A 24,587-nucleotide genomic window follows, 5' to 3' on the forward strand; every position below is an offset into this window, starting at 1 on the left:
TATCCCTGCAATCTATAGCATATCTACTCAGAAGTAAGTCCTACTGAATTAAATAGTGCTTACTCACTAGTAAGTGAGGTTAGGGTAGCAGCCTAAAACTTGCAGGGTCTCTTAAAAATAACTTAATTTGAGCAGAGGGTGCTCCCATGTTAAGCTTTCCAGTACCCCCCACCCACCCAAAAACAAATACATTCTCCATCCCAATAACATTGTTGAGCTGGAAGAAGCAGAGTTCAAAATAGATTCCAGGGCCTATCCTGGTAGTCTCTAACTCAGTAAGCTATATATGCTATAGCCTCAAGTCACTGCACCACTTATTTCAGAAATTAGGTTCTGGAATCAACTGCTCATTAGATCTTGCCATGTGAAGTTTCCTGCTAAATGAGCACTGCTTTAGGATCAGCATAATGGCTGAGAGAGCCCTCAGAATGCAGCCAAGTGCTGTGTGAATGCATTTCACCTAGAATTAATAGCACTGCGTTTAGCATGTATTGCCTTTTTAATGAATCAGGTCTGTGCTGGAAGGGAAAGAAAAATGGTTTGTCAAGCGATCGCTGGTTGAAATACAGCAAGAGCCTTCTGTTCTTTGTTTGAACAGCTGCCCTCTTAAAGATGCCTTAATGAAGTCACTGTCCAGGCTTTTTATTCGGGAAGATTGGTCTTTACAAGCTCATCTGTCTTACGTCAAAACAGTTCCTATTTGTTAATAAGTCACTAACCAAATATTATGAATGAGACTCCGGGAAGCTAGTAAATAGCCAGATGTAGGATGCAATTTTTGTTGCATTATGTCAGCTTAAGGAAATTTTTTTTTTGAAAAAGCAATGCAAATGGCAAATGGTATTTCCTCAGTTTATTTTTTTCTAAATGACAACTAGCAACTTAACGGTGTTAAATAGCAGATTAAATGTACATGTGAGCTTCAAGTGCAGTCCTATAAACACCAAAGAACTCGCTGGTTTCTAAGTCAGGGTGCTCCAACTATTCATACCAAATGGGCCACAATAGTACTTTGACATGGAACCCATGGGCCACTCACTGTCTTGTTAGGTAGGAGGGGGGAGTGAGGCCAGAATTTGTCCCACCACCACCAGACCTCCCAACTCCTTCCCAAAGCTGGGAAAGCACTAACTAGGATTTAGGAAGGAGGTGGGAGGGCTCTAGGACCCAGTCAGAGCCCTCCTGCCTCCTTCCCAAAGGCCAGCACCTTGCTTACCTGCATTGGCAAGGTGAGGGCTGGGGGGGGAGGCATCATATGTTGCTGAGGGCCACCAAAAAGGTCTAAAGTTGATTGCATAGTACAGCATTCTTCTCCAATTGCATCCAGTGATTTTGCACCAGCTGTCTGTGCCTCACTCAGCTGATGCAGAAAATATACAGTGAGCTCACCACATTTTGCTGATAGGAGACTCAGAGTGAGACAAAAACAGCCTGAATGACCTTCTGTGAAATAAAGTGGATACAGCGCTAACACAGTTATGGATGGGTCATGAGGGACACTTCCTCCTAAGTTCCATCCATCTTCACCTTATGGATGTACTAAAAGCTTTATAAATATTTTAGCAAACTAATGGACATGTTTTTAAACACTGTGAACCCACAGTTAAAGAAGTGGCACATTGGCAGAAGCTGCAGGGGCGAAAATGGAAAAGCAAATGGCTCCTTATCTTGCGGTTATTCTAGAAAGCGGAAGAGGAGGGTGTGAATGCAGATCTCTAGGTCTCAGCAGGCTTTCAAGGCTTTCCCTTCAGCTCCATGCCTGAAAAACACTTACAGCAGAACTATTCATTTCTGAGTTACATGGCACTGCCATTCCAGTGGTGTAGTGATAAACATGGAAGTACAGGAGCTCATTATGATTGCCCCATAACCATGTCCACTAGGAATGTCCAGAAATGCAGACAGTTCTAGGTGTGTGGGTGTGTGGATGATATGTATACACATACAGTGGTACCTCAAGTTACAAACACCTCAGGTTACAAATGCTTCAGGTTATAAACTCCGCTAACCTGGAAGAGTTACCATGAGTTAAGAACTTTGCCCCAGGATGAGAACGGAAATTGTTTGCCGGGGGTGCATCGGCAGCAAGAGGCCCCATCAGCGAAAGCACACCTCTTGTTAAGAACAGTTTCAGGTTAAGAATGGACCTCCGGAACAAATTAAGTTCATAACTAGAGGTACCACTGTACACACACACATTAAAAAGCCATAGTGCATAGCATGTTGGCAATACTATGCATAGTTTCCTGGGACTAAGTAGTGCTTACTTCTGACTGCATATGTTCAAGTCCCAGAATTGTACTCACCTACATTTCCTCCATTACACACAAGTAAGTACATGCATCTTTATAGATTGCAAGAATTAACTTGTGGGATTGCATGAATCTGTGCAGGATAGGTCTATAAGTCATGATAACTAAACGAAACCCCCATTTTTAGAAGCAGGACACGTCTATTCTAGATAGTGAGATCAGGTGAGAGGCCTGTTGCATAAAGGCTATTTGTAAACATCTGGCCGGCTGTTGCTGGAGTCTTGTTCTGATCTACCTGGGATATTCTTAAATAATGCCTAGCTATGCCCATAAATATAAATTAGTGTGCACATATGGTAACAAATGTGAAGGCAAAAGCCGGTTCAGAAACTATGAGTCATTCCTCCCAGGTAGAAGCCTTTCTGAACTTCAGGCCCACCTGAAGTGGGTTGCCTGGATGTCAACAAACTGGGTTGCCTTCAGGTGGCTTGCCTAGATGTCAACAAACCCTGCACTCCCTTTCCCACCACGTATTTATTCATTACTTATATCCCACTACTACTCCAGAAGTTTAAGATGACGTGCATGGTTCCTCCTTCCCCCCTCCCCTTCTTATTGTCACAACAATCTTGTGAAGCAGGTTGGGCTGAGAGTTGGATATAGTATCAACAAAAATATAATGTCCAGCTTATAAGTTAATGGTGCCACTCTATTTTGCTGACAGACTTTAGCTGGAGTATGTTTAGTCCTGGGAACCATAATTTTAAAAGTATAGCGACAGCTTGGAATGTGTGCAGAAAAGGGTGATAAAGCTGGTGAGAAGGACCTAGAGACCAAGTCCTATGAAGAAGTCCAGTTGAAGGACCTGGGTGTGTTTAACCTGAAGAAGAGACAAGAGACAATGTGATAGCCATCCTTGGATGGGATTCTGCCATTTCTGAACTCTCCACACTAGCCGTCCCTGCCACCATCCTCTTCAACCCTGCCCTAAGTCGGCTGCTCCATTAGTGAGCAGTTATTTGCACTGGAAAGTTGGCTGTGATGTCCACATTGGCCCCAAGACAAAGAGAAATTTGTCATTGATTACAAATGCCCAGTAAATGTAGAATCCTGGCTGTTCTTTTGTTTTCCACATTGAGATGCCATTAGCAGACTACAGCAAAATGCCACTCCAGGGAATATATTACTGAGAGATCACTATATTTCTCAGATGCTAAGGGGGAAAACGCTTCCGCCACAGTTTTTTTCCTCATAATGCTGTCAGAAGCGTACCATAATGACTACAAAACATACTGTTTAGCATGTCTTTCCCTAATTGCAGTGGTGGCATTAGTTAATTTACATTGCCTCCGACAAAATGCATATTTCTTGTTAACCCAGGAGTGAATCCACTGGAAACAAAAGCGAAGTATGATAATTGCTTACTGCTTTTCTTATCTCTTGATAACTGTATAATTAACTCATTTTCCATGTACACCCTAATTTTAGTTAATCCAGTGTATACAAGTTTGTGAATAACAAAGATAGGCTAAATGGACAGAAAGCTGGATAGAAAGCATCAATTGATAAAGCACTGACTTTGCAGTCATGAAAGTTAATTTTAAATCTCTGTATGAATTGTCCTCTATGCTGTTCATATTTGAAAGTGGTGTCACTATCCAAAAAGCCACAATCAGGCAAAAGAGAAAATGAAATAAGTTTGTATAAAAGATAAGCTGAAGAGAAATAATATTTTCTTCAGATCAAATGTCCAACACATCAGTGCCATGAGGCATACGGAGCTGGAAAACCAGCTAAATAGGATTGTGAAATTGTAAACAAACGAAGAATCTATCTGCTCAGCTACATGCAACATTAGCAACATGATTAGCAATCATGGGGTGGGGTGGGTGGGTGAATCTGAAAGCAACAGACATGGGTCCATCTGATTGTTATCAAGATTTCTGTGTTTAAACTTTATTTCCCCAGCCAGAATCTCCATGAGATCCAACCACATCATGCACATAAAATTCCCAAGTGACTATTTTCAGGATCTCTCCCCACCTGTTTATAGCCCTTGATAACAATGCAACATAGTCAATAAGAAGATATCAAGACAAATTAAGAGAAATGGTTCATACCTTCACTCTGCCATATTGTGGTAAAAAACAAAAAAGCTTGCAAAAAAGGAATGCAATCTCCCCTATGATTAAAGCAGTACTTTGGTACACTGGCCTAAGCCCTGATGCGGGTGGTGCTGTGGGTTAAACCACAGAGCCTAGGGCTTGCCGAACAGAAGGTCAGTGGTTCGAATCCCCACGACGGGGTGAGCTCCCATTGCTTGGTCCCTGCTCCTGCCAACCTAGCAGTTTGAAAGCACGTCAAAGTGCAAGTAGATAAATAGGTACCGCTCTGGCGGGAAGGTAAACAGCGTTTCTGTGCGCTGCTCTGGTTCTCCAGAAGCGGCTTAGTCATGCTGGCCACATGACCCGGAAGCTGTACGCCAGCTTCCTCAGCCAATAAAGCAAGATGAGCGCCGCAACCCCAGACTTGTCCGCGACTGGACCTAATGGTCAGGGGTCCCCTTTACCCTTTACCTTTAAGCCCTGAATAGAAAAGGAAGCATTCATCCCATGTAGAGCTATTGTTGTTGTTAATACAATTTATTATCTGCCTTTCACCCTAAGATCCTAGGGCTGGTTACACAATTACAACACAACATTGTTGGAGCCAATTGACATGGGCAAAGGGAATGATTGTAGCCATATTGTTCTTTTCAAGACTGTAAGCAAATTATATGAGTCTCTAGTAGCTAACAACATTCATCACACCTTGAAAAAAGGGAAGTGCATTAGATCTGGTGCAGATGCTGCTACAACTGTGATTACCTATCCCATCCCATTATCTGTGGATTTAAGAGTTGAAGCTGTGAGAGCCTCTGAAAACTACTACACCTTGTGATGCAACAGCAAAAGAAGGTGGAAAACTATTGTGAAATCCAAGGCATATTCTGCTGTACACAGAGATGCTGTAAAAACTGCTATCGTCCTTCCTTTAAAACAAAAACAACAGCAAATGCAGGATATACATTTGCTGAAAAGCATCCTTGCAGAGCGACAGAAGGGAATGGATGTTAGAACACTTTAAATAACAACAAAAATGTTTTAACTTCAGGTTGGGAACATAGTTGCTGCCACCTAGCAATGTCCTCCTGCTACTACAACAAACAAGTATTTCGTCTGTTCACCTTTCAGATCAGTATCTTCATGACTCACTTGTCTAACTACGGGAATGACCGCTTGGGTTTGTACACGTTTGTCAATCTGGCCAGCTTTGTTCAGAGCTGGACAAACCTGAAGCTGCAGACCCTGCGTCCCATTCAGCTGGCTCACAAGTATTTTGAGCTCTTCCCTGAGCAAAAAGACCCACTCTGGCAGGTAAGGAGACCCAGCTGACTGAACAGCAGGAGCCCGGCATTCATTCACAATATTGTTTTAGGGAAGACTGCTGCGGGGGGAGGGGGAGAACTATAAATGCAACGTCTACTAATTAAGACATTTAAATCTGTTTTTAAATGGCCTTTCAAAATCATTTAATTCCCCTTTCAAAGTCAGCAGTTTGGCCTAGGAATATATTAGCTAGAAGATAAGGTACTGTCTGTCACATTACCTTCATTAGCACCTGCCTAGAGCTAGGCTGTAAAATAACAGCTATTACACTGACTGTTGTTTATAAGAGACAAAGAGTGTTTGTGTGCTCTTCATATCATGCCTTCCCCTTTATTTGCTTGATGCATTGCATTAACTTGTTTTGATGAACAGCCGGCTAGATGACTACAGACAGAGCAAGCAGACAAGCCATGTTATAACATGGAATCCTTGCAACTCCAATTACCGCAAGCAACCTGGAGGAATGGTAGCATTTGGGATTCATTTATTTGACTATTTTGAAGAAAATATACACAAGTACCTAACTAAGGAGGGGGTCTATAGCCTCTTGTGCCGTAGGAAAAATGCACCCCTGGTCAAAATGCGCCAACTCTTGCCCCGATTAGGCTGCATAGATGCCATATATTTAAAGCACATTTAAAACAGATTGCTTTCCCCCAAATAATCCTTGGAACTGTCATTTGTTAACACTGCTAGGAATTGTAGGTCCGTGAAGGGTAAACTACAGTTTCCAAGATTCTTTGCTTGTTATATATATGGCATAAGTACAGCCTAGGTCCTTATGTAGTTTGGAAGAGAGTAGGGCAGATGAAAGTTTCCCCAAATACTGAAATATCTACCATTTCATTATTCCTTGTCTAAAGAAAGCTGCAGTTATTAGAACCGGACTAAATATTTTCACATTTCAATTTTTCCACCAAAAATAGCAATTTAGGGATACGTAGTAATGTAAATATTTTCCCCAAATCCTTCAATGTTAATTAAATTATTGCTCTCTTTCAAACTTGTTCCCTGCCATGGATTCCTGTGTCTGCTGCTGTATTAGTACCATCCCAGTGTGGTGTAGCGGTGTAGTGGTTAAGAGCGGTAGTCTCGTAATCTGGGGAACCGGGTTCGCTTCCCCGCTCCTCCACATGCAGCTGCTGGGTGACCTTGGGCCAGTCACACTTCTGTGAAGTCTCTCAGCCCCACTCACCTCACAGAGTGTTTGTTGTGGGGGAGGAAGGGAAAGGAGAATGTTAGCCGCTTTGAGACTCCTTAAAGGGAGTGAAAGGCGGGATATCAAATCCAAACTCTTCTTCATCATCATCCCTCCCCCTTCCTCTTCTTCTTCTTCCTGGATTAGTCACATGAGCTATCCAAGCCAATATTACATAGTGAACAACATGACATCACAGTTCTATATAGCCAATACTTGATGATGTCAGTGAAGGCAAAGTACATTGAGAGTAAGGGCTAGGTTTGTTAGATTATTAGATGTGGGTGATCCTAGCAATTGGGGGATCATGTAGCTGGTTGGGTTGACACAGCCAATCAATTTGGCTACTGAAGGCAAATTAAGTCAGTTGACAAAGACAGCAAGAAAGGAAATCTAAATGATCAGGAGAACAATTTCAGAAGCATTTCTTTAAAAACAGGGAGTACCTTTCAACTTCATTGTAAGAGGGGCTGTCTTTCAAAACTGCTGAAAATGAATACAATAAATATTTTTGTCTCAGGCCTACTAATTATACTATCAAATGTCTCTTGCTTCTTCGTGCAATGGATATTACATATTTTTACAGTATAAGTAACTTATAATTTGGTCTCTTTTTCATGGCTTTTTAGATCCACCTCATGACTCTTCATTGTGCATTTTCAAATACACTAATGTCCTCTGGACTTTTCTGAAAGATGCCGTACTCTGACTTTTTAATCACTTATTTGCCTCATATATTCCAAATCACTCTTCCCAAGCTCAGGGTGACTACAATTTAATTAAAAACATGTAAATTGTGTGATGCACTTTGAAACAGTGACGGACTAGGTGACCTTCCAGGGTTGCAGATTCACCTATTTTAATATATTGTCATCTACATTGGGTGGCTTAAAAAAAATGTGAAAGCAAAATTCGTGTCTGCCATATCATTCAGTCAACTGTAGCAGATGTACCTCAAGAACTGAAGTCAGCAAGTTGGTAACTGCCATACACGTTGACCACATGTGTGTATATTATTATAGTAATTTTTATACATTTGATACCTGCCCTTCATTAGCAAGTCCCAGGATAGGTTACAACAATTTAATATTCAGTCCTAAAAACAATTACAGCAAATGACAGTCCCAGTAAAAGGGTGTTTCATGTGTACCATCCTAACTTTTGTTCCTGGGAACTTTAATAAAAGTATCTTAGTGGGGCCGGGCTGAGAAACAGCTCCTTATAACCTTGAAAGACAAATTTCACTACAATTTTCATTGCTGAAAGAAAGGATTACCCATTTGCTTTAAGCCATGATGCCTGTGGACTGCAATAAAGCTGTATGATCAATACCATCTGAATATCTAGCACACTGTATTTAACACACCAGGATCCCCTACAAAGGCAATTCCAGCATGGTAATTCTTTTGAAGAGCCTCCTTTCACTTTCTTCTCACATTTTATTTCTCATTAACGCGTGGCAGAAGGATAAATGGCTAAATAACCTCGATCTGCGATCTTTCGCTTTTTTTGTGTCGCCCTGAGAATGTTCAATGTTGCCAAAACACTTTATCTTGGAAACTTAATTGCCACCTGAGTTTGAAGTGGATAAATTTAACTTTAAGTAACAATTCCATTGATTTGCTTCTTTTAAAAGAAGAAATAAAACCAAGCAAACTGTAAATTTTGGATAATCAAATATCAGAACTGGCAACATCCATTATTAAACATTGATGTAGCACATAAAGTGCAAACATTACCTTGCGATGCACATATTCCTAAGAGCCTTGTGAGGTAAGATGCAAATAGCCCTATTTTACATCTGGGGAACTCTAGTTGACTATTTAGTAGGGTGATATGCAATGGTTATGTTCCCCAGCCTATGCAGGCTGACTATGCACAGCAGCAACTAACGCTGGTGTATATGTGCAGAAAAGAAATCACAGAAAGGTCTCATCAGTACATTGGTGTGAAGGCATTGTGCTAGATAGTCTGTTGCCACAAGGCAGTTCTTTTATGCTGCATTGTTCTGAGAAGGTCAGCAAATTCACTGGAGATAGACAAATGCAATACAAATTGGGATTTGAACTTACAGACCAGAAATTAATGCCGAGTGCTCCAATTTAAACGGAGTTGTTCAACTGTGGTTTGTCAGGCAAACTACAGGATGGTGTTTTCACACTATAATTGCACACATCAAACCACGTATTTTAAGTGTAGGTTTTTCTTCATGTGTGAAGTTTTATTCTGAATCTTATTTTGGAAAGCTTATTAATGAGAAGAATATACACACCTACAAACAGTGGGGAGAAATAGCATTTTGTTGTTAAAAAGAAAAACAACCACAAAGAGAAAAAAACTACCAAATAATTTGTCAGAATAAATAATTTATAATATAGCCTAGCTTTGGGCATGATATTCAAGTGACAGTTTTGTTACAGCATATAAAATTAATTTCAGCCTTCTCATTAACATTAATTTGGATACATTCTCTTGCACCTGGGCTTCAAGATCAGATCTGTGGTCAACCAGGGAGTGGCAGGATTCTTCTTGCATTCCATCGCAGGAAGCGAGGAGAATTCACTACACAGGACATTTCAGTCGGACAGAATGTCAGAATACTTGAATTTCTTCCAGGAATTAACCCACTCCTTTCTTTCAATCAGAATCCATGTGATGACAGACGACATCGGGATATCTGGTCTAGGGATAAAACGTGTGACCATCTACCAAAATTTCTTGTGATTGGACCTCAGAAAACAGGTAATTGAATGCTGCAGTGGTATCATTAAACAAGATTCAAAAGTAAGGCAGGATTCGACCTTTTGTCCAGGATGTGGTGATTTGGAGAGCTGCTGACCTTGATAAAAGCCATGAACCGCACTCAGAGAGCTTTCCTGTGGACCCTAACATTTTCAGTGCTTGACCAAGTGTTGAGCATGGAAAGATATTGATTGCTGGAGTAGAATTCTCCTGCTGAACACTGAATCTTTATCAAAGTAGGGATGGACATTACATTACATTGCATTGCATTACTGTACTGTATGCCGGACTTGGTCTCACAGTCCTACTACCTGACCACTGGTGCTGTTTTGCAGTCAAGTAGTCCAATACCAGGTAATCATGTGGCCCCAGACACACTATTGACCATATAGTTAGTAACCCACACAATGTCATCCTAAAATAGTGACATTATTTGGTCTTCCACTTTTCTCTGGTAGGCATTTTTCATTCATAAATTTAGAAACCACTATTCAAGCTCAGAAAACTTCCTGGGTTGTTCTTTCTCTTCCAGACGTTTTTAGTTTAAGAACTTACAGGCTTCTCCGTTTTTGTGACTATGCAATATCCATGGAGATAAGGAGAAGGAATAATCTCCACCATAAAAGTCATTCCTGCTGTTCCCTTTATAACCACTTCTTGTCTCACCTCTGTGCAATTGTCTGATGTCTCTTGATTTAAAGAGACAAAACTGATGAATTGGGAGATGAGATACAAACTAGGTCAGAAAAGAGAGAAACTCCATTTTTTTTAGCAATCTCCTGAGTAAATCTATTGTGGTCTAAAGGCAGAAACACAATTGCTGAGCTGCTTCTATTTCAGTGACAAAGAAGCGAAGGAGGAGATACTACACCAAAGATTCATTGTTTAGCCAATCCCAGTCCAGCATGCCTTAACAAAAGAACCCAGTGACAAATAGTATTTTTTACATATCCACCTCAGGGTTGCATAAGCAAACTTGAAAGTGTGATAAGTGAATAAGAGAGACATGTATTTGAAAGCAAGTACTGTATACCCATATAGCACAGAGGTATAGTAATCAGAGAACCTGGACTGGCTACAGGTTCCTTTCAAATAATAATAATAATAATAATAATAATTTGTTTATTTATACCCTGCCCATCTGGCTGGGTTTCCCCAACCACTCTGGATGGCTTCCAACAGAATTTGAAGCACAATAGAACATCCAATTTAAAAACTTCCCTAAACAGGGCTGCCTTCAGATGTCTTCTAAAAGTCAGATAGTTGTTTATTTTCTTGACATCTGATGGGAGGGCATTCCACAGGGCAGGCGCCACTACCAAGAAAGCCATCTGCCTGGTTGACTTGGTTGCAAACTCAGGTTTGTTGCAACTTATTGTATAGAAAGTCCCTACCATGTTTTAAATATCCATGCACTGCTATGGATCTGCATCTATAGATTTCAGGATTATCATTTTTATTATTATTTATTGAATTTATATAATGCCCTATATCCGCAGGTTTCAGGGAGGTTCACAGGATAAAATCAGAACAAAAACCATAAAGTACATAATCAAAATAAAAACAACAACAAACCAATAACACCCCCCCCCCCAAAAAAACCCCATATTTTAAAAAGGCATAAGATGTCAATCAAATCAACCAAAGGTCTGGTTAAAGAGGAACATTTTTGCCTGGCGCCTAAAGGTGTATAATGAAGGCGCCAGATGGACCTCCCTGGGGAGAGCATTCCACAAATTGAAAACTTAGAAGTTAATGTTTCACCAACAGTGCAAAGTTAGCTGGCGCTGAGCAATTGATGGATTATCACTCTTCATAAAAAACCATCATCAGCTCTGAGCCACTGCAGCTTTCCTCCCACAGAACTTCGTATTACATTCTTAAAGAAACCCCAGGAGTTCCTATCACGTAACCTAGTTTGGCAGCTAAAAGACAGCTTTTAAAATAATCTAAAACTAATTACATAAAACAGTTTTGTTTTTGTTTCTTTGGTGATGAGGGGAATCTGCTACTGTAGGAAAGTTTGAAATCAGAAATTATTTCATCTTCTGTGACCAAGCCATGAATTCACTTAATTGGTTTCACTTCTAGAAGTCCAGTTTTGCTTGGTTGGATTTGGGCATAGGAGACTTAACAGCACAATCCTACACATGTTTACTCAGAAGTAAGTCCAACTGTATTCAATGGGCTTCAGTGGTATTCAATGAGTGTTTAGGATTGCAGACTTATACTTCAATTCTAACTGCATTTATTGGGAGTAGGTTAAACCAGTTTTTATTATTTTAGCCCAATATTTCATTTCATTTTTTATACTTTAGATGCCACAACATAATTACAACATAATATGGCTGGACCTCTAAGGTTCAGATCCATCTCCAACCCCAATGTACCTGGATAGTACTTTCAGCCTAGCCTGCCTCACAGGACAGTGCAAATGAAAAGAAAAATGGATTTGTGAATACCTACCATGTGCTCTTGAGAGAAAAGTGGCAGAGAAAGTGAACTTTTAAAAGTGAGTTTGCTTTGATAGCTGTTATTTTAGACAAAGGGACGCGGGTGGCGCTGTGGGTAAAACCTCAGTGCCTAGGACTTGCCGATCGCATGGTCGGCGGTTCGAATCCCCGCGGCGGGGGGAGCTCCCGTCGTTCGGTCCCAGCTCCTGCCCACCTAGCAGTTCGAAAGCACACCTAAGTGCAAGTAGATAAATAGGTACCGCCTTATAGCGGGAAGGTAAACGGTGTTTCCGTGTGCTGCGCTGGTGCTGGCTCACCAGAGCAGCTTCGTCACGCTGGCCACGTGACCCAGAAGTGTCTCCGGACAGCGCTGGCCCCCGGCCTCTTAAGCGAGATGGGCGCGCAACCCTAGAGTCGGACACGACTGGCCCGTATGGGCAGGGGTACCTTTACCTTTACCTATTTTAGACAAAGGGTTGAGCCACCTAATATTTCAGATGGACAGGAACATGTCAAACCAGAAAGACATCTAAAAATGAAATGAAAATAAAGTAGATCATTATCGTATTGAAAAGATTTCTCAGATCCGGGATAAATTTTACTTTTAAACATATATGCATACTTCCCACTGTAGTCAGTAGGGGCCTCATTAACTCACCAGAGAGAAGGATTTAAGTAAAAAGCAATTAAAATAAACCTTTGCCAGGGTTGATATATAAAATACATATTTTTAACATACCTTTCCATTACTGAGATGCTTTACATCTTTTACCCTTCCCTACACTATCATATAATCCTTCCTTCTGTGTTTTTTCCCCTGTAGGAACAACAGCGCTTTATTTATTTCTCCTTATGCATCCTTCCATCATTAGTAATCTCCCTAGTCCAAAAACCTTTGAAGAGGTTCAGTTCTTTAATGGCAACAACTATCACAAGGGAATTGACTGGTAAGTGGAAGAAAAACAAAACAAAGCAAATGTCCATTGTTAGCATATGCCAAACCACAAAGGAGCAATTATAGAAGTATCTGTGACATCTACATAATTTCCAGATAAGTTTTTGGTGCATAGTGCTTTGAGAATGAATAAGAAATTAGTTTGTACTGATGTGATGCTTGCCAAAATGTTGCACTTTTTTCATCCCGTCTGACTTTACAGTATCAATATTTGCATTCCTCATAAACAAACACAGTTGAGGAAATAGTTAGATTTTCATTTTTATTCTGTTTATGTCCCTTTTAATTTGTTTTTAATTGCCTGTTCTCGATGTTGTATAAATTATTATCAGTAGCAATGAAAAATTCAAGTTCAGTGTGGGGAATAATGTGGAAAGGAAAGGAAAAGTAGAAGTATCATTTTGCTATTATTTTAACTGATGGGGCATCTATTTGTTCATTCGTTACCCCAATGTATATCTTTGACCGTGCTGCTTAGGCTTCCAAGTGTTGTAATGGTTACTTTGGAGTGAGAGGAAATAACTGGTTTAATGTATTTTCCCACCCCCATCAGCATTGCTGACATTGGTTTTTTACTTGCTTGCAGGTATATGAATTTTTTTCCTACTCCTTCTAACCTCACCACTGATATTGTGTTTGAGAAAAGTGCCAACTACTTCCATTCAGAAGACGCTCCCAGGCGTGCATTCTCCTTGATCCCCAAGGCAAAAATCATCACCATTCTCATCGATCCATCAGACCGGGCATATTCCTGGTATCAGGTATGGAGCTTGTACTTGAAGAAGTGATCTAACAGTAGTGATAAGTCTAGTTCATATACACTACTTGGGGCATCATAGGAGCCATATCCTTATGCCTTACCAAAGGACCTGGTTCCTTCTCTGTTAGCACTGCCCCCATTTCACCTTATCAGAGATGGGTGGGCAGAAGAAGCCATGAGCAAATAGTTCTAGCACTACAGTCGTACCTTGGTTTTCAAACACAATGCGTTCTGGAAGTCCATTTGACTTCTGAAACGTTTGGAAACCAAGGCACAGCTTCTGATTGGCTGCAGGAGCATCCTGCAGCCAACTGGAAGCCGCACCAGACGTTCAGCTTCCGAGGCAAAGTTCACAAACCGGAACACCTACTTCCGGGTATGCGATGTTCAAGTTCCAAGTTGTTTGTGAACTAAGCTGTTCAAAAACCAAGGTACGACTGTACTGCAGTCAAGTACAAATCAGATGTCAAATACCTAGACACAGTGTTAGATACCCACACTGGCAAGTGAATCTTTTTCACCTATGTTCCACTGCATCAGTGACCATTGGTTCCAGTGAGCCAGGTATTTCAGAATGGTTGGTGGGGAGGTGTTTTTTTTTGGGGGGGGGAGGAGTTGCTATTATGTTATGCATTTTTATTTTGTGTTCTTATGTTGTAAACCTCGCTGTGATATTTGGATTAAGGGAAGAATATAAATTTAGTTAATATAAATAATAATATAAATAAAAGGTTCTCACCAGCCGACACCAGTCAAAAGGAGAGCAGTGGTGTTTTGTATCCACTGTAGTTTCCAAACTGTCTTCAGGGGCATTCCGATGTAGAACTCACTACAGTGAATGACAGTGGCTAGATTGGGGAGAAAAGATTGGGAAATATCAGGCATTCCACCTGACTTGACAGACCAACACGGCTACCTATCTGTAACCTGACTTGTGGTTAATTAACATTCAGTTTTCTTCAACTAGCACCAGCGTTCTCATGAGGACTCAGCTGCCCTAAAATTCAATTTCTATGAAGTGATTACTTCTGATGACTGGGCACCCAGTGACCTGAAGGCTCTACAGAAAAGATGTTTGACCCCTGGCTGGTATGCTATCCACATAGAAAGGTGGCTAACACACTTCCCCACTTCACAGGTAACTTTCCCTCTCTGCCAATAATTTCCCTGTGATAAATGATAATCATAACTTGGTAACATGTTTAATATTGTCGCATGCTTAATAATGAATTGCAATATTGTAGCTTGTTTAATAATGGATTGATAAACCTCAATCATTCATCTTGTGGCTCATCTTAAAAGACAAAGCACTTCAGCATACACATTCATACACAAGTTCAGTTTTTAAAGAGCTGAAAAACCCATTGGTATCTAAAAACTGGGGGTTCTGCTGAGGAATTTTGAAATATTTTCCCTAGAAGGTTGCTAAAAATGAAGTACAGTGGTACCTCGGGTTAAGTACTTAATTTGTTCCGGAGGTCCGTTCTTAACCTGAAACTGTTCTTAACCTGAAGCACCACTTTAGCTAATGGGGCCTCTCACTGCCGCCGCGCCGCCGGAGCCCGATTTCTGTTCTTATCCTGAATCAAAGTTCTTAACCTGAAGCAATATTTCTGGGTTAGTGGAGTGTGTAACCTGAAGCATATGTAACCTGAAGCGTATGTAACCCGAGGTACCACTGTAAATATGTTGCTGCTGCCTAAAGTTTATTAAAAATAAATAAATTCCTCTAGCCCTGCTTTTTAATAATAATAATTTGTGTGTGAACTTGACCTTAGGAGAAGCAGGAGAGAGCCTACAGGTTTTCTTGAACCCCAGCTCCCCTCAGCCCCAGCCTGCATAGCCTATGTGTCAGGGAACTGACATCGGAGAGAGAGGCAGAGGCAAGGCTCCAAAACGATGCGGGAGAGGGGACCAGCAGGGGGGAAGGAATTCAGCGTAACACCAGTAGAGAAGAGAAGGAGATGGAGGATTTGGAGACAGGGCTCCAAGACCCTTCACCAGAGACTAGTGGAGAGAGCGCTGACACGCCTCTGCCTTCCCCTTACTTGCGCAGACGAGTTCCGCGCAGGGAAAGTAGGAGGAGACTTGGCGTCAAACAGCTCTTATGCTGGAAGAGGTTCAAGAAACGGCCACTGACGGATTCTGCAAGCGACTGACCGGCCACGGAGTGTGGGCTGTCAGCTAAGGCATGGTGAACCAAGCAATCTGACTGAACTTGGAGGCAACTTACGCACAAGTAACCCCTTACAACCATTACACTATGGTTAGGGGATTATGTGTGCTGCTATTCAATAACATCTAGAAGACCACACATTCTCCTTCTCTGCCTTGAGGTTGTTGCAAATGTGCCATGGAAGGGCAAGAACCCCCTAAATTCAGCCACAGCATGGAATTCCAGCAAATCCAATGCTGAGAAGACATCACTTTTGCTCTGCATCCCAGGACTGATAGAATTGCAGGGCTCCTCTTTCCCTCCTGCCATGACACTTTGCTTTACTGCTTTAGCCTGAGAATGTACCAGGGATGTGGGCAAGGATATGCATTCACGCAGAATCCTCCATTCTCTCCAGGCATGCCAGCTGCTCTAGAATCTTCACACTCTTAGTGCAAACTCTAATGGGTTTTATAAAACATATCTGGGTAAAAGCACTTAGAAAACATCCCAGAAAAAAGCCAGCTCTCCTGCTCACGAGGAGGTTCCTTAGTAAGTTCAATCAAACAGTTTTTAAAAACTCACCAGACCTTCATGCTAGTCGTGCAAAGATCTAAAGAGCACCTGGCTTGCCCAGGAACGCTGGGGCTGGCGGGATTGCATGCTTGTGTTCATATGTTCAGGCAAATGCCTGAAGGTGGCTTTTATCTGTGCCAAAGAACACTGGGAAATCGAAAGAGAGAGGTCTGTGATGTTTGTGTGCATGCAGAGCAGCAGTAGGCTTGAAAGGGCCAGAGGTGCCTACCTCTCTGAGCCCATGATGAGGCATGAGAACACAATTTGCAACTCAAGCCAAACACAGCCCACACACTGTTACCAGTGGCCCACTAGGAGTTTGATCAACCTCCTCTTGTTGTAGTAAGATTGCAGCCTTGCCAACCATTGCCAGAAATGTAACACATATGCCAGCTCTGATTTTATCAGAGTGACTGCAGATCCTTCAGTCTGCTTCCTTTCTTCTAAAATGAGCCTCTTTCGCAGCTTGCCCGGTTGGTGTTACAAAGGCTAGTAACCGTAAGCACTTAGCAACTGTGCTAAAGTGCAGTTGTGGGGCACTCATAATTAATAATGTGCACTCAGAATTTCAATAATTTAAAATAAGCTCAGTCAAAAATGATATCCAGCAAGGAAACTTTAAAAGCTGTGTGCAGCTTCTTGCAACCATAGCAGCATGTTATATTTCTCATCTATATTCGTAGGAGTCTATTATTATTATTATTATTATTATTATTATTATTATTATCACCAGCAGTTCCAAGGGCTGATTAGAAGAACTTAAAATTCAGAATTAAAAACAGTTTAAATGTTGGAGTGCTTGTAGGTAAAGGTAAAGGATAAAGGGACCCCTGACCATTAGATCCAGTCATGACCGACTCTGGGGTTGCAACGCTCATCTCACTTTATTGGCTGAGGGAGCCGGCGTACAGCTTCTGGGTCATGTGGCCAGCATGACTAAGCCACTTCTGGCGAACCAGAGCAGCGCACGGAAACGCTGTTGACCTTCCCACCGGAGCGGTACCTATTTATCTACTTACACTTTGATGTGCTTTCAAACTGCTAGGTTGGCAGGAGCAGGGACCGAGCAACGGGAGCTCACCCTATGGCGGGGATTCGAACCTCTGCCTTTCTGATCGGCAAGTCCTAGGCTCTGTGGTTTAACCCACAGTACCAGCTTTTCCAAATCTGCCCAGTACCAGGTTGAAAAATTTGGAGGAGCCTGCCCCATGCCTTGAATGTTACTCCTATAGATCCATTGAGGTCTACAGCTTCATGCATGTAGGCACCAAACTGAATGTGAATGTGCAGAGGTGGAGATAGGACTAGTGGGTGTACTGACATCATTTCTTTGTGTGTTCACTTTTCAGTATATACCTTTGGGGTGGTGGGGGAAGCATTCACACAGTTCTGTGGTCATTTGGCAAGTTTATTTTGCAAATATGTTACCTTTACAGTTTGTAAATGCATTTGTAGTGTCGTATCATAGAAAACAAGATCCAATCACATACTCATCTTTTGTCTAGGTATCTTGTAATTCATGCAACACTACTGCACACTTCATCTGAGATTTTTATTTAAACAAACAATTTATCTATCCATACAGTTGCTAATAATTGATGGACAGCAGCTAAGAAGTGACCCAGCAACCGTAATGGATGAAGTTCAAAAGTTTTTGGGAGTTTCTCCTCATTATAATTATTCAGAAGCCCTAACGTAAGTCCCCTTTACTTCCTTTTTTAAACCCTTTGGTTGTCATCCTCTGCATCTGAATTTTGCACAGGTAATTATTATATGGTTATTAGGCGAAAGTTTACACAAGAATAAAGATCTTCACCCATTGCACTATTGGGTAACAGACTGGAAACGCTCAGTATTCTGAAGTCACATTATCGTCTTGGGGGGTTCTCATGTTTTCATGTTCAGTGGGCTCAGGATGCATACAGATGTACATAAAAATAAAGCCCAACCTGGGTTTTATAGTCTGCATCTTTGCTAACCCAAAGATTGCATGATTCTTTTTGTAAGGAAACCAAGTTCTTTTCCTTTTTAAGTCATTTGGAACCTTTTTTCATCTTCGATGTACTGCCCATGGATGGAGACTTGTTTGCTGTAACTTCTGGAAACTCTGTGAATAAAATATTCCCTCATTTGCAAAGCTAACTGTCTGTGATTTATTCTTGCCTAAGTATTTTAAAGGTTTATTTAAAAGATGGTTGAATCCAGATGTAAATCTAAGCATGTTTCAGTGTGCTTGGTTTCCTTACAAAAAGGATCATGCTATCTTTGGGTGAGCAAAGATGCAGACTATAAAATATCATTTTAGAGAGATTCAGCCCACTTGTAGTGAGCCATTGCCACATGGCTATTTGCTTGTTCCACAAAACAGAAAGAGAAAGACTGGGAGGGAGAAAACAAAAGGCTCTAGGGAGCCTGCTAAGCTCCACCTCATTGGCAGCCTGAGCTCTGGTTAACCCTTTCATGCACACAAGTGTGAATCAGTAACTATATTACAACAGTGGATTGTGCCCACTCTCCACAGTGGTTATAAAATCAATGCAAGCTTCTGCAGTTTCATTGCTTAGGGCTCATCCAGAGTTGGCAGCAAAGCGCACATTTGTTCTGGTCTTTTTTGACAGATGCCTGTCCTGATTTTCCTCAGCTCCACCTTATTATTTCTCCTGTAATCAGTTATTTTTGGTGTCCTAACATGAGTAGGTGTATAATTTGTAGGATACCACTCCTCCAACCTGCCCACTTCCCCACTCCTCTTTATGGTCAGTTCAGGTGCCTTGGTACCACCACCCCTTTTTTAAAAGGGCACCATTGCACCAAATCATCCGCCTGCCTTTGTTTTACTTGATTAAAGAAAGAGAAAGAGTAAAAAGGAAAAAGAGAGTAGTTATAGAGAATGAGGAAGAGGAAAGTAATTTGGGGTTAGATTTTAAAAGGAGAAACTTTTTAAAAGCTTGTCAAATTAGCACTGTTTCTTGGTATAGTTATATACATTTCCTGGAAAGCATATATATTGTTTGGAGCATAAGTTCTACAGCTTTATTTCTTTCCTTGTGCATAGGCAGTGACATTGCTTCTCCTCTTGGGAAATTACTGGAAGCTAGCAAAAGTACTTTGCTATGCAAAAAGGAGATTGGGAAATTGTAGATAGAAATGAATCTCCTCTCAATATATCCTTTTTAAATCAATGATTTATTTAATTTTAATTGATACCACAACTAAAATACAATTTAGGGGCTGAGGAATAGAAGTAACAGACCGAGCTGGGAGGGAAAATACTTCTCTATATCTGAAATGTGTTTTTATATGTGGGTATATTCAGGTTCATTGCTATTATCGGAACAAGCCCAAGGCAAAGGAAAAAAAAATACATTTGGCAGCTAATTACTGTTATATTCCAACCAATTATTCAGCGGCCTTCCAAAACATCTGCTAAATAGTGAAAACGTTGCAAACTTTTCCAGCATTTTACATATGCTGTGACAGTATATTCAGAACTAATATATTTGGTTCCTTCATTAGTATGATTGTTTTTTTTAAAAAAAAAAATACAGTTCCTCCATCTTTGATTTGACATTTCAAATTCTTGCCCAGATTTCTTTTGCATTGGAAAGGTGAAAATGACTGCCAGAGATAACTGCCATTGAGTGTTGTGAAGCTTTGGCTTTCCCCCATGTATATCTTCCATTAATTTAGGCAAACTTTTGTAGGTTTGACCCTCAGAAAGGGTTTTGGTGTCAACTACTGGAAGGAGGAAAGACAAAATGCCTGGGGAAAAGTAAAGGCCGAAAATACCCACCAATGGATCAAGAGGTACAATTTTCTTCATATATCTAAACTTTACAGCTATACTAACATTAGGTACCATTTTAATGTCTCAATGAAGAAAAAAGGGGGGTTCACTACTAGGAGCAGTACCAGCTCCAGGTTCAATTGGAGGTCTTTTGCAAGATGCCACCAAGGAGTTTCCCGTCTCTGAGTGGGTCTTCCTTCTGTTGCTGCTGCCCATTGGCTTGCCCTTTTTGTCCAGGACCAATCCACATAGCCTACCAGAGGGAGGGGGGAAGCAAGCAGAGGTTGCTGCCCCTTCTCCTTGCTCCTGTCATTGCTCATGTGCCAAGAGAGGGAAGCCAAACATTTAGCAGAAGCAGTGAGAAGCAGTAAGACCGGAAGATCTGAGGGGATGACGATGGGCAACTTGTAGAGGCAGGAATCTCAGCAGAGCCTTGACACTGCTAACCCTCGTTGCTGATCCTGATTGTAAACTGAATTGTGCCTTTATTGTGCAGGGCTAATAGCAGTGATTTCTGTTGAAAGCTTATTATCAGAAATATAATATACTAGTGGGGTGTGCCTAGTGCTGCCCTGAATTTTTTTTAAAAAACAAACATATTGTGGTTTTAAAATGGATAGTGTAATTTATGAGTTTGAACCCATCACGCTAAAAAAATTGTGAAGACACAACAAAGTCTCATTTTCATCTGCCATCTTGATTCAAAATGGTGCTTGGCATTCAAAGACTCTCACCCCCAAATTAGGAACTCTTGTGCCAAGTTTGGGGGGGGGGGCAAATTCATACCACAGTCACATTTCGGTCTGCCATATTGAATCAAAATGGTGCCCAACATCCAATCATTGATGTCTGCCATCCCCTCTTCAGGAACCCTCATGCCAAGTTTGTGGACGCTATATCAAGAGGCATCCAAACCGATGCCAAACCGGGGTGAAGTCATGCCAAAGTAATGTTTTGATTCAAAATGTCACCCAGTGTCCAAGCAGTGATGAAGTCTGCCACTCCACCTCAGGAACCCTCTAGCCAAGTTCAGTGATCAAACATTACACCTGACTTCATGTGACTTTGTTCACAAAAGCAGGCACATCCATTTTTTGTTTAATTGTTATTGATTTATCATAGTCTTATGTACAAACAGCCCTACATAAAATAGCAGAAACATACACAGAGCATATTCAGTATAAAAAATAAATTACAAGATGGAGTTACATATAGCCAAGATTTTAAGATGAATCTATATAGCCCAGCAGGCACATCCATCACATGAGAAAAGTAAGACTGCCGTGAATAAAATATATGAGCTATGCATGTGTTTTGATTTGTAGAACAAAGAAACAAGTTTATTAAGGGGTTGGCTGAGATCCCCCTATAGCTTTCAAGTGGACTGAGAAAAGGTATTTATAAGAATTATTGTTTTAGGTAAATCCTATGCAGAGGACTCAGTCTGACAGTTGCTTTGTTTTCTTATTGACAGTCTAGGGCATTCCTTTCAAACTACTACAGAGATCACAATGTGGAACTATCCAAACTGCTGCACAGACTGGGACAACCTTTGCCATCATGGCTAAGACAAGAACTTCAGAAAGTGAGATAGCAAAGAGACACCAAAGCGCCGATGCCCTGCTTTTTTCACTCTCCCACTCTTCAAGTTCCCGGTTCACATCCGATTATTAGTGAAGGATCTCATGAATAATTCTTTCTCAAGAGCAAATTTTTAAAAGGCCACACACACACACACACACACACAACCAGAAAAGAGCAAAATTGTTAAATATGCACAGGCTGACAGTTATTAGTAGCCGTTTTTAGTCAGCTTCTGGGGAAAGATTCTGAGCTATGAGGCATTGTTCTTTATCCAGTCTGGGGCTCAGACTTATTCTGTTTACCAGACAGTCACAGAAACTGTACGTATGATCGATAGTCTTCATCCTATATGACAAATTACAGTCTGTCAAGACACAAGCAAAGGATGGAAACATCTCTCGGTGGATTGTGAGGTTTGTAATTTCCTTGACAACTGCAATTTTAGTCAGCTTCTATATCCCTCCCTCCTTTGTTATTTTGGGGCTCATCTTGCAGCTAGCCCCTCCTCCCCCCCCCCAGTAAAATGAAGGCAGTTACATTCTCCAAGGGTCTGCTTTCCTGTAGGTATGCTTGCTTGTTCTGTGCTGCTTGTTTTATTCCTTCTTCTTAATAATATAGAACACTCTTCAGTCAGTGTGTGTGTGTGTGTGTGTATACGTATACGTATATGTATATGTATATGTATATGTATATGTATATGTATATGTATATGTATATGTATATAGGCCAGCAGAAGCTCAAGTCTGTTGTTGTAGCATGTTTCTTAAGGAGACGTTGCTGCTTACAAAGTTACAGCTACTATGCGGTGTCCATTATTCCACATGGTGGCCACCAGCTTGTGTATAGCATCTCGGCCTCAGGTTGACACTTTTGAGTGGTTGTAGCAATAATAACTGTCTCACCTATGTGCTGTGAGACTTCACACAAGAAACTGGTCATTGTGCCGTTAGGTGATTTTAGACTCAAGACATAACAGTCTTACAAGGCCTCCCCTCTTTAGATGGCGCTGTGTCTTTCTTAATTTTCAAATATGGTAAGACAACGGCACTGCTGTGTTTGGGGGCCTCCTGCACATTCTGGGCTTTTTCCCTAAAGCCCTATCTTCCTAGTACCAGTATGTGGAGTGACTTCAAGCAACCTCCATATGGTGACTTTCCCCATGAATCACCTCCTACCACTGGTGGAGGAAGAGAGGTGCGGGGGGAGCGCAGTGCCTCTGGAAGTGTAATCCTGCTGGGGTGCCATCACGGCTGCCCTCCCACCCACACTGGGTGCCACACGCCCAGGATGCACACCACACCCCTGCGGGTGGCACGTCGTGCCCCTAGGAAACGCTCCAGCTCCCCACCTGCTCTCCGCCCTCCAGTGCCGGAGCATGAAGCGCCGCCACTGCCTCCTACATTACCAAACAAAATGCTGATTTTCTGTGACTGTCACAAGAATTTTTCGGCAAGTACCCAGATAAAACTTCAATGGGAGCTTTCGTGCTGAGTAGCAACCATGCTTCGAAATAAGTTTTAAGTGTATTGCTGAGGACTTTACATAAAGTATGTCACACATCAGGTAAGGGATAGTATCACAAAGTTGTGTTAAAGAAAGAACTGTGTTGATTAACAGGACAAAGTGGATCATGGAGTATTAAAAATGATTTTCAACAGTGACTTTTTAATGGTGCCTTAAGGCTGAAAGCCTGTACTCTCTTTCCTAGGAGCAAGACCCATTGAACTCAGTGAAATTTCTAAATAGATGTGTATAGGAAGGTGCTGTGTGATTTTTAACAAAGCATACCACAAATTGCTTGTGTGACCCACACCATTTCTGTTGTCCTGTTTTGATTAGACATGAAACCACTTCCTGGTATCATAGGCCTAGTCTCATGGAGTGTACTGCTTCACATTTCAAAACAAACCAAACACAAAAACAAAGAGCACCCACACAGAAAACTAGTGTGTCAGGGGAGACTAGGCTAGAACAACCCTTCTTGGCATCTAGGTTTCCATGTGCAGGGATTTATTTAGTATGGAGGATATGGTGTGCTTTGAAGAGGTGAAATATACATGCATAATTGTTGATCCAATTCTCACAATGCTTGAATTATGAAATGAAATAAAATATGTATCTTGGGGGAAGGAACTAATTAACTCTACAAGACACATCTCCTGACAATTTAGACATAAAGTTGACTCTTAAGTTGCATGCATTTAACTTACGCAATTGCAGATTTCTGTGGTTGGTCGTCAGCCAGCTGACATCACACAGATTAAATGCACCGCAAGGCAGAGAGATTTAAAAGCTCTTTCTGTGCTGGGAACACCAGTCTCAGGCATGCCTTCCAGGCTTGTGTGGGCTGTTGTGTGAGAGCTTAAGAGCAATTTCCACAATAGGTTAGATCTAAGCCGTACACTTGTTCTCTGAAACGGGTTTGCTAAGGAGCACATTTGTGTTGGATAAACAACTGATCTTTGTCAGTGTTTGTAAAAAGCAAAAAGAAGGAGGAAAAGGTTCTGACCTCCCTTTGTCTCCTCAGCCTGGTCCTTGGACCCTTGTCGGCACAAAAAGAGTCCACGAGAATATCCTTGCAGAGTTTTATTCTTAAAAGTCTTTGTGCAAAAGCGACTGAACAACTATACACACCAACACTAACCAACCAACCAACCCAAACACCAGCAACCAAACTAACATTTCTCACTCTACATA

General features: G+C 41.3%; 1 protein-coding gene across 2 annotated transcripts in view; it reads left to right on the plus strand.

The window, feature by feature from the left end:
- The window catches only part of NDST4 (N-deacetylase and N-sulfotransferase 4), a 120,103-nt gene extending 97,275 nt beyond the window's left edge, over positions 1–22,828 (plus strand). For both annotated transcript variants that reach the window (XM_081876759.1, XM_081876758.1), the window contains 9 exons: positions 5,486–5,668; positions 9,524–9,620; positions 12,897–13,020; positions 13,615–13,789; positions 14,756–14,926; positions 18,105–18,214; positions 20,224–20,326; positions 21,781–22,535; positions 22,616–22,828. In XM_081876759.1, the coding sequence (XP_081732885.1) occupies positions 5,486–5,668; positions 9,524–9,620; positions 12,897–13,020; positions 13,615–13,789; positions 14,756–14,926; positions 18,105–18,214; positions 20,224–20,326; positions 21,781–21,900 (1,083 nt within the window). In that variant the 3' untranslated portion in view covers positions 21,901–22,535; positions 22,616–22,828. The remainder of the gene's footprint in view (positions 1–5,485; positions 5,669–9,523; positions 9,621–12,896; positions 13,021–13,614; positions 13,790–14,755; positions 14,927–18,104; positions 18,215–20,223; positions 20,327–21,780; positions 22,536–22,615) is intronic.
- Positions 22,829–24,587: the final 1,759 nt, after the last annotated feature.

The sequence above is a fragment of the Podarcis erhardii genome (assembly GCF_964252035.2).
Source record: "Podarcis erhardii genome assembly, chromosome: 9".
Lineage (NCBI taxonomy): Eukaryota > Metazoa > Chordata > Lepidosauria > Squamata > Lacertidae > Podarcis > Podarcis erhardii.